Genomic DNA, 11,515 nt, shown 5'->3' on the forward strand with positions numbered 1-11,515 from the left:
GCCCGAAGCTGGCTACTGGGATTGAGGAGTCCTTGCACTAATTTGATAACTTGAAAGGTAAATTTCACTCACCCCCCCTCCACCCCCATTCATTACTTGGCTGCCGAAGCACCGCCTCCTTCCTTCTTAGGGAGTTATTGCTCAAAGGGCGATTGTTACCCATGCTGTAGCGCCTGTAGGCTTTTACAGCTTGGCTCCTGGGGACACTAGGACCGAGAGATGGCTCTACCTGCGCTGGGGCTCCGGGGTTATGGGGAACCTCAGGTCCTCTGGACAAATGGCTGGAGACTAGACTGTGACTCAAAAGGAACGCTGATGTCACATTCCAATGAAACATTCTGCGTAAAAGGTCTCATTCGAGGGAATTGCGAGCATGTGTACTTCAGTAAATTTAAGCTGGAAGCCCTGGGTGACGCAAAAGGTTAAGCGCTCATCGAAGGTTAAGTGCTAGTGGAAAGGTTGACTGTTGGAACCCACCTAGAGGCACCTCAGAAGACAGACCAGGGAATCTGCTTCTGCAAGATCACAGCCTTGAAAAATCAATGATGCACAGTGCACACTTGGGGTCCCAGAAGTCTAAATCGACGCTATCGTAACTAACAATAACAAGTTACATCAATTGCTCCTTATCAAATAGGGAAGGAAGCTTTACAGAAAGACCAAACTCTTAGTGTTCTTCTTAGTTGTCCATTTACAGTTACCCTATTGTTATTTGTCTAGTTTCTGAAGATGAAGTCCTGAATTGAGCTTTTATGTGATTTCGCCATAAGCACTGGATTATTGAAAGTGAATGCAAATTTAAAGTGTTAGCATAGGAAACTGTCCTGTCCAGCAATAAAAATTTGCAATGGGAAAATAGGCCACCTTTACAATTAAACCAGCAACTGACAGAGAATCCAAGAGTAGGCAAACAAACTGACATTCTAAGGGATAATTTTATTCTCTTATCTTTGCTCTAAGTTTCTTTTCCTTTTATTTGCTTTTAAGTAACACTGATTTTTTTTTTTTTTTTAAATCTGGATTATCGTTAAGGAAAGCATTTTGTTTGCCATTGTTTACCTTTCTATTGATGAACACCATTCTCACTTTTTTTTTTCAAGTGAATAGGAAATACTTAATAGTAGCTGTTGAAAGTTTTGGAGGTCTTGTCCATTACATATAAGTATTGATTCAAAACTGCTTATTAAAAGTCAACATTCAAAATAATTTTGAAAGTATTTGAGACGAAAACAAGCAATCCTGAAGAGGAAAACTCAAAGTTAAGAATCAACATGTTATTTGTAAAGAAATTGCCGAATGTTATTTATAAGCGGTTTCCTGACAGTTTCAAAATGTGGGTTATGATAATAAATAATGCCTTTGACGTGTGGTGTGATTTTTCGTCTCCATTCCTTCTTTGCTTTAAAAGATTATTTATTCTTACCGAGAATGGTGTCCTTATCTCTAAGCCTCCTGAGAAAAAAGCTTCCATAAACGTAAAATTTCTTAGAGATGATCCTTTGACATTAAGGATCCTTATTTTGTTGCCTTGTCATCTCTGATGATTCTTAGGGTAGAGTCCTCAGCCTGTAAATTGGAAACCACTTAAAGATCCCCAATTTGACTGCCATCCAGACCCTCTTTGTTCCCTTGTACAATTCTTGGCAAACTTTATGTTCTGTTAATTGGGCAGTAAATTTTTCAGTACAAAAGAGTTTGAAGATCAAGTTTGTGGTTCAAATCCATCAAATGCTTCTTGGAAACCCTATACAGAATGGACAGCACTTAACAACAGCCTTATGAATACATTTCCCAAATTTCGACCTAATCGCAAAAAGAAACTTGTATTCCTTTCGAAATAGTTTTTCAGCACATTTGAAGAAGGGACAATTGCAAGATTATCTCTGATCTACCAGCAGCAGAGCCTGTTCACCCTATTTTGAAATCTAGTTTTCAAACCTCCTAATTTTTTTGTGACTCACATACACAAGAAAAGGAATAGTTTCACTGAACCTCAAAAAAAGCCAGCTCAGAGGTTGAAACAAAAACATACCATTTAAATAAAACTAAATTTGACTTTTGTTTTAAGATACATGGCTTTTTATTCTTTTCTTCTTAAACTCTTACATTGTTGATTTCATAAGGAATTTTTCCTAGGCAGATGAAATGTTTTTCTTTTTTTCTGTTAATGTCTTGTGTACAAAGAATTAAAGAGGTTTATCTTTATCACACAGTGACCTAAGTGGATGATATATTACTGGGCTTGTAGCTTATAAAGGGGGAGCTCCATGTCCACATTGTTTGCACCAATTTGTTAGTAAAACCCACTCTCTCAAAGACAAGGGATTTTTATAATATAGATTTTGCTATATTTTTGTTTTCTTTGAAGTAAGCAAACTGTTGCTAGGAGGTAGGAGATAGTTTGGTTATACAGAGGTTTTGTTTTAACAATATTTTAGAGTAGAATTTGACTTGCATGTCCTTGCTCTGTCTTCTGAGGTATTCATCTAGACCTCTTGTGTCTTAAGTCTCTTCGTTGTAATTGACTTTGTGTAAGTGGAGTCCAATGTATACTCGGAAAACAATGGCCTTTGAGAAACAGAAACAGAGTCACATTTTGTGGTGAATGGTAAGTTATGGCTCAAAGCCAGCTGCTTTCCTCTTTCCTTTCTGTGTTACTCTCCCATGAGAGCCACTTTTTTTTCTTTAAAAACATACCAGAGAGAAAGAAAACTCCAGTAATTTCCCTTATACTGCCTGAAATTGCTGCAGGGCATTTATTTTTACACCTTATTCCTTTCTTGCTTCCATTCTAACCTCTGGTTTTTCATCCATTCAAATACTTTGGCATGTTTTTCTTCCTTTTTTTAAAATGACATACATCTTAAAGATTATGCAGGTCACTAAAAATCCCCTTTCTCTGCCTCCAAAGCTTGCTTTAAAAGCTTTCATTCGCCAAAAAAACATAGTGAAACCAAGTGATTTCAATCGGAAAGAATACTGAACCACAAAGATTATTTCCATAAGAAATTAGAGTGTGCCTTTTCTCTTAGGTGGTCCCTGATTGAAGCTGAAAAGGCAAGTAGATGATGACCTGCATGCATAAATGTACAGTTGGATTCTCTGCTTCAAACCATTCTTGCTGTGGGACTCATTGGCAAGACTGGGGGAAAGAAAGGACAAGGTACATCCTAGGGCTTTGCCTCAGCGACAGGCAGTTACTTTGCTCTCAGAACAACTCCTAGGCTGTGAAGTGATCTGGTCTACAGTTAGGCTTTAATCTCTTCTAACCCATGGTGTGGTTCATTACAGTGATTGGATAGGAAGAGTCACTTTTGCTTAACTAGCCCTGTGTATTGTTTTCAATAGAACTTGGGTAGGTTTTTGTGAGTGGTTTAAAAATTTTTGTTCCTTTATGCTAGTTTAAGAAATAGAATTAGCATTCGTATCTTCACTATATTAGTTGTGTACCGTTGTTCCATCCCATTTCTTTCATTTGTTGGTGCTTATGGTGGTGGTGGTGGTGGTGGTGTTCAAGTGCCGTAGAGTTGGTTCCGACTCATGGCAACCCTGCATAGGGTTTCCGAGACTGTAAATCTTTACAGGAGCAGAAAGCCTCATCTTTTTCCCATGGAACGGCTGGTAGTATCATACTGCTGACCTTGAGGTTAGCAGCCCGATACATAAGCGCTACGCTGGTGCATATACTCCACTGTATCTACAATACTTAATTTGACCCATCCACACACAGTGCTGCTTCTGATAGAAAACTTTCTTCATGTTCCCAGCCAAATGCAAAATCTTTCTCTTGAATTTCCAAAATATGTTATCTTTAACTTTTATAACACTGATCATACTCCCTGTGGATAATAACTGCCTTTATATGTTTCATCTTCCTGCCTACACTCCACACTTATTGAGATGAATTCATATCAGATTATACTGGCATAGTTTTCAGTTTATAAACTATGTCATTATTGGAGTCCTGGTGTGGTGTTATGTGATAAAGCATTGGACTGCAAGTTCAGTGTGAACCGCAGGGTCAGCAGTTCAAATTCACCAGCTGCTCCGTGGGAAACCCTATATAAAATCAACAACAAAACATTATTATTGTCATTCAAAGCAATCTTACGAAGTAAATCTTAGCCCCATTTGAAGAATGAAGAAATTAAGTTGTGTATTGATTAATCTGAAACTGGTAAAACAACTATGAACTTGAACTGTAGTCTGCAGAATTCATTTTCCTTTCACTTCATGCCACCTGGACTTTGAATCCTCTTGTATCCTCATCTTGCTCAATAAATACATATATGTTAAATGAATGACCCTAATATAAAACGAAGAGTCCCTGGTGGCACAAATGGTTAGGAACTTGACTACTATTCATTTGAAAGGCTGGCAGTTGAAACCTCACCTGAGGCTTCTTGGAAGGCAGGCCTGTCATTCTGTTTCTGAGAGGTCACAGCCTTGGAAACCCCTATGGTGTGCACTTAGTCTTGCTTGTACAGGATACCATGAGTCAGTATTGACTTGATGGCAACCAACAATATAAAAAGAGAAAAAAGTAAGATGTATTTGAGCATTTTTAGGAATTTGTTTAAAAGAATTATGTTGGAAGAAGTGGATTCTATTCTTATAAAATGACTACCCTGCTGGTTCTATGTATTTTATTTATATTTTATCCATGTAGTTTGTATGCTGTTTACTGTAAGTTGCTGTTGCTCTTTGAATGGAGACAAAGTCTAGATAAAATAAAAACATTGTAAAACATTTTTTTCTGGGAGACTTATAAGCAACAAAATTTCTTAGACTCCAATAATATTTTGAACCATATCCTCTTAATTTCTTCCAACTTCTCAGTTTTTGTTGGGAATAAGAGTAACATTGCCTCTTCACTATTTAACATAGCCCTGTGCAATACTGGCCCTGCTGTTACCTCCCTCATTTGACAGTTCTACCAGTGACATCTGGCTCCATAGGAGGACACTCACAGATAACCTGCCAAAGTCTCTGTTATACCTACTCAATGCTACAGTTCATAAGAAGAATCACACACAACATGGTAAGCTGAAAAAGGTGGTCAGAGTGCTCTGAAAATGTCACACCAGATAGCTAAGAATAGTGCAGCTATTCTTTTTTAAGGAAAAAAAAAATAGTTTAGCTATTCTATTTAAGAAAAAAATAAATTCTTAATTCTGGGAGGAAATTTTTTTTATAAATTTCTCATTCTTGGTGCAGGAGGTTTTTTGAGACATGGTGGGGAACACAACATGATCAGTTATTTTGTGAGGCCTTCCCTGAGCTCTGGGTAATACTCAGCATCATGTGTTTGGAATTAACATCACGGGTCACCAGTGAGCTCAGGGTGGCTATCAGGGGCCTACTTAGTGGAAGGAGAATGACACACGGATACAAGAGAACCACCTCTTGTGTTCTTTTTCTAAGACCTGGAAAGGGGGTTACAATTTGACCCCATATTAAATCGAGTGTAAGCCTTTTAGAAACAAAATCACCACAGTGTGTTCAGGAATTAGGAAAGGTCCACAAATACCCAGTACATATATGGAAAAACCTTCTACTTTCTAACTTCAATTTTTTTTTTTTTTTTAAATAATTATAACCATTTTGGATCTCCATTTCCTAATCTATAAAAAAATCAGTACAAGAACCAGGTGACTTCTATGGTTTATCCAGATTCTGTGACTCTTTTGCATATGGGAAACAATATCAGTACTCTACCAAGTATAATTGAGTCCTGGTGTGACACTGAAGGATAAGCACTGGACTGCAAGGTTTGTTTTAACTGCCAGGTCAGCACTTCACACTCACAAGCTGTTCCTTGGAACCCTATACAGGGTTGCTTTGAGTCTGAAACAACTGGACGGCATGTACCAACAAGAACAACCAAGTATAAAAAGGTCCCTGAGTGTCACAAATAGTTTACAGTTAGCTGTTAATTTAAAGAGTGGTGATTTGGACCCAGGAAAAAGACTAAGACCCACCAATGAGATGTCTTGACACATTGACAGCAGCAAAGGCTAAGATACAATTGTGAAGATACCACAGGAAGGAACAATATTTTGTTCTAGTGCATCGGGTCGCCATAAATTGCAACTAACTTGACAACCCCTAACAACAAAACCCAACCACAGAATAAAGTCCTAGAGATCTGTTTCTATAAATATTGTTGCTAAGTGTTATTATTGAGTGGGTTCCAACTTTTAATGACATTGTATAGGGTTTTACAGAAGTCAATTGCTACAATCAGTAACTAGTTAATTCAAACCACCCACCTTTTGGTTAGCAGCTGAGTGCTAACCACTTTACCACCAGGGCTCCTCAGAAGCATAGAGGGCTGTCCAAATTGATGTATGTTATTTATATACATATACCAAGGATCTTCTAAAAGTTTGCAGAGAAATTCCATTACCTTTTAATTCCATTTTCCCACAAACTTTTTGAAGCCCTTTTGTATATGTATACATACACATATATGTGTGTGTGTGTGAGTGTGTACTTTAATGGAGTGGCATATATAATCCATGAGAAGACCAGCAAACTGAATTAAATAAAATTGTCACCAATGCTGTTGTTAGCTGCTGTCAAGTCACTTCCTACACCTGCACAACAGAATGAAGAACTGCCCAGCCCTGCACCATCTTAATTCTTATGTTTGAGCCCATTGTTGCCTCCTCTGTGTCAATACATCTCATTGGAGGGTCTGCCTATTTTTTTGTTGTTGTTGATCCTGCACTTTACCAAGTCTAATGTCCTTCTCCAGGGACTAGCCCCTCCCGATCACGGTCCAAAGTACAAGAGATGAAATCTCACTATCCTCACTTCTAAGAAATGCTCTGACTCTACTTCTTCCAAGACAGATTGGTTGTTTTGGCAGTCCATGGTACTTTGAATATTCTTCACTAATATCAATGTATCGATTCTTCTGTGGTCTTACTTAATCATTGTCCAGCTTTCACATGCATATGAGGCGATTGAAAATACCATGGCTTGGGTCAGACACACCTTCATTCTCAAAGTGACATCTTTGTTCCTTAACACAAATGTTAGCTATTTTCAACTTCTTTTTACATAGTTAGTTCAATTTGATAACATTTCAAGGTATACATTGTAGTATGGTGCTTCGAAGGCTGGTTTATTAATATGGGTCGGATAAGCCTGTTGTTGTTAAGTGCCCTTGAGTGGATTCCAACTCATAGTTACATTCTGTACAACAGAACAAAGCACTGCCCAGTCCTGCTGCACCATCTTCACATTCATTGTTACTCTGGAGCCCATTTCTGCTCATTGTGCCCTTCCATCTCCTATGGAGTGGGGATGGCGAAGGGATTCCTCTTTTTAACTGACCCACCAGTTTACCAAGCATGATGTCTTTCTCCAGGGACTGGTCTCTGGTAATATGTCTGAATCAAATACGCCTAGAAGTGATCTATTACTTTCTTCAGTGTTAAATTACAGGGGAAAAAAAGAAAAATAGAGCTGTTACTGCTTTTAAAAGTTATGCCACTCCAAATAAGGTGACTCATTCATTTAAAAACTATGTGGGTCAATTTTAGATGCAGAGTGCTGTTCTGAGCTCTGGCATAAAACTTGGAGGAGGAAAAAGGACATGTTTCCTTGTGTCATAGAACTTCTAGGGAGGAAAGGAAAGACAGAGCAAAGACGTAAGTAAACAAATGAGAAAGTAAATGATAGAAAGGACAACTGGAATTATATCCATCAGTGAACTCTGCAGGGAAGCCATGTACGAGATTTCTGACACCAGCCGGAGAATTGGCAACCCTACATGAATGTATAACTGTCCTATAGAGTTAGCATGAGTCAGAATGAACTTGATGACCATTGGAGGTAGGCGTAGAGGTTTCAGGAGTGGGGCGGGGGATCATGGTAGCTGAAACTGTGACTTTATAAGTATCTTTACTCGCTCATTAATATATGGGTACTTGTTATTTTGCTTTATAAAAAGTGATGATCAGGCAAAAGCAAATAAATTATGAAAGCAACCTTTTGGAGAAGAGGAAAATAGAGGAACAAAGGACTAACCAAATTAAAAACAGGTTTCCAAGCCTCAAGATATTAAGGAAAAATATGTAGTCACTGTTAAGTTCTTCCCTGTTCTTTGAATAAATAGCCATGCACTGAAGATTGCCTCAAGCCCTGTTTTTAGAGGATTACATTTAGAGGTTATGCTTTTCCAACTATCTAACTATAGCCTTTAACTTTTCTACAGAAGAGTTGCAGTCAAATTCAGGGCCATTTCACTTTTATTTTAAATATCCCATCTATCAAATCACCTATATAATAATGGGAAATGGGAGAGATGAGGGTATATATGCCCATAATTTTCTAATGTAACTTCATGGTATGACCCTAAAATAACTTCTTATTTGCTTTCCTCTTCTTTCTCAACCAACCACCATAATCAATATTCATTGTCTGTGACAAATGCTTTATGACAGAACAGTAAATGATAGGAAAAAAAAAAGACCCATAGAAGCTCTCTACTAACATTTTGGGAGTGCTGTGAAAGTACTTCATGTGTCTGTTACTCTGAGTAAAACCTTAGAGCGTGATGCTGACTCCAAGGGACCCCACCAGACAGAGTAGAACTGCACCAAAGTTCCTAGCCTGGAATCTTTATGGAAACTGATGGCCACATCTTTCTCTCACTGTGAAACTCATGTATTCAAATCATCAACTTTTGTTTAGCAGCAGAACCATCAAGGTTCCTTTCACATGAATGCATAACTGTAAAGATGTGTGTTGCTTCCATAGCACTGCTTTTACTTGAGTATAACACGGTGTTGCAAATTTCTCTGACCCTTCAGTGGTCAGCTAAGAAAGCTGGGGGTGGGAAGGGGAGGGTATGGGGCACTACTCCAGCTTGATCGGTTGGTTCAAAGGAGCTTTCTTTGTGAGAAGTCTAAAAATATCTACAATCCTACTGCCTTCAGGTTGATTTTGACTCATAATGACCCTATAGGCAGTCAGAGTGGAACTGCCCCATAGTATTTCCAAGGCTGTAAATCTTTAAAGATGCCAACTGCCTCATCTTTTTTTCCATGGGGTGACTGGTGGGTTTGAACTGCTGACCTTTCATTTAGGAGCCCAACACAACCCACTGCACCGTCAGGGCTCCTTTGTAGGAAGGCAGTCAAAGTTGCCCACTTTATATAATAGTGTTGTTGTTTTTAAATACAGTCAAGTTGATTCTGATGCATAGCTACCCTGCATAGGATTTCCAAGGCGCAGCTGGTGGGTTTGAACCATCTATGTTGTGGTTAGCAGTCTAGTGCCAATCCTGCAATACCACACCAGGACTCCATTATATAGTAATGATGGTGGTGGTGATGATGTGGGGAGAGGGGTTGTGCATCACTGAGAAGGTTCCGAATCATAGCAACCTTGTATAGTGTTTTCAAGCCTGTAAATCCGTGGAGAAACTGGTAGATTTGAACTGTATATAGTAGTAGTCTTTCTAGAAGACAGCAAAGCTGCTACTACATAAACACATTGAGTCTCTGAAATGGTGAATCACCCCTAAGTCATGAATGACTCAGCCTTTGTTTATTACAGTGGTATTCTGATCACCATGAAAACTGGAAGGGTGGTTCAGAGTGTCCATTACTCAGTTTCTTATCTACATAGTGACTGAGCCTCGCAAGAAGGAGGGTGGACAGCCTCGCTTGAATGCCTTCGTGCTGAGTCCACTAGGTGAACTTCCCTTTGTTTGAGGATAAAGCAATATCATGTTTCACTGCCAAGTGATCATGCAGATGTTAGGTGGATTTGTGTTTTTGTATGTCATTATGCTCTCACTATGACAGACTTGCTAGACTGAGGTGTTTTGCTTTTGTTTTTTTTACCAACTGAAGGTAAAAGGTCTGGTTCTCCTTTATAGGGTATTGACTTACAATAAAGGTAATTGTGGGCTTAAAACAAATGAAAAGAAAACTACCCTTTGTTTTCATGGAGAATATTAAAAGTGCAGTTTACTTTTAAGACTGCAGAATATAAACTTTGTTTATCAATTAACATCACCTGTTTCACTTGTAGGTGCGTGGCTCTGTAGGATAAACACAGGACCCACCAGCCCCTCTGTGTGAGAAAGATGTGGCAGGCAACTTCCATAGAGATTTATTTACAACCTTGGAAATCCTCTGGAGAAGTTCTGCCCCATAGCGCCCTACAAATCAGAAATGGCTCCAGGCAGTGGTTTGTTTTATCGTTAGGATCACTGGTGGCCCAATGGAGAAATGGCACATAGCTGCTGCTAACTGAAAGGTTGCAGTGGTTCCATGGGAGAAAATACCGGGTTGCCTTTTCCTATGAACATTGTTATCAGTTATTGTTAAGTGCCATCAAGTCCATGCAGAGCCACTCTGAATAGAGTTTCCAAGGAGTAGCTGATGGGTTTGAACCACCAACCTTGTTGTTAGCAGTCGAGTGCTACAGCATGACACCAAAAGTACACCGTGAAGACTACAGCTAAGAAACCCTTCAGGACATTTCTACTGTACCTCCCAAATTGCTTTGATGTCACCTTTGGCAGAATGAAAAAAAAAAAAAAAAAAGTCAGAAAGAAGAGAAACTAGCAGGCAAGAGAAATATTTTAATTATCTAGAATGCTGGATGATGTTGTTGTTAAGTGCTGTTAAGTTGTTCCGACTCATAGTAACCCTGTATAGGATTTCCCAGGAGCAGCAGGTGAATTTGAACTGCTGACCAAGCTGGATGGGAATAAATACATGCTTTAATCTAGTATTTCTCAAAATATCTGTGGTGAGAAACCCTTTTTAAAATCTCTCAATCTACCGTAGCTAATTAAAAAAAAATTTTTAAAGCAAAGTAAGAAATTATTTGTTTTAAAAGACAAATGCAAGCGCAACTTAAAAATAAAGTGTTAAATTCAATAGACATTAAATTATTTGGTCAATTGTTGAACAAAAAGTTCCTCATTTTTTCCTCAGCGTCTTTATACGTCTCATGAACAACCGATTTTGGATCTCAGTACTTGGAGTCCACTGCAATGGCAGGAAGACAAACAACTAGCATGGAGTCTCGGAAGCAGAAGCAATGAATTCTAATTAGGAAGGTTGTGGGCGTTTTATAGAGGAAGAAACCTGCGCGCTAACTCCTGTAGGAGAAATTAGGTTTCATTAGGCAAAGAAGGAATTCCTAGAGGAATGAATAGCATGCACTAGACGCTGAGAAGTCAGCAAACCTTGGGTATTCACACCATGAACATTTTCAGTTTGGACTCTTCTAAAATAAAGCAAAGATACATAATCTGCAGTTGTTTGTTTGTTTTTTCTCTAGGTACAGATGTGAATTGAGGAAGTGTTTCTAAATCAAACTAGTGCTGTTTAGAATCTTCACCTCTACCCTAACTTTATTTAAAATTTTTATTGTTATTTGAAGGAGCTCTGGTAGCGTAGTGGTTACGAATCGGGCTGCGAACCTTAAGGTCAGCAGTTCGAACTCCGCGGGAGAAAGATGAGGCTTTCTACTCCCGTAA

The 11,515-nt window shown here is 38.7% G+C and overlaps 1 protein-coding gene across 1 annotated transcript in view; it reads left to right on the top strand.

Annotated features, from left to right (window-relative positions):
• The first annotated feature begins 219 nt into the window (after positions 1-219).
• The window catches only part of TES (testis derived transcript (3 LIM domains)), a 64,161-nt gene continuing 52,865 nt past the window's right edge, over positions 220-11,515 (top strand). Inside the window, exon 1 of the mRNA XM_006859358.1 lies at positions 220-421. Within this exon, the coding sequence (XP_006859420.1) occupies positions 220-421 (202 nt within the window). The remainder of the gene's footprint in view (positions 422-11,515) is intronic.

Source organism: Chrysochloris asiatica, unplaced genomic scaffold (assembly GCF_000296735.1).
Source record: "Chrysochloris asiatica unplaced genomic scaffold, ChrAsi1.0 scaffold00032, whole genome shotgun sequence".
NCBI classification, from domain to species: domain Eukaryota; kingdom Metazoa; phylum Chordata; class Mammalia; order Afrosoricida; family Chrysochloridae; genus Chrysochloris; species Chrysochloris asiatica.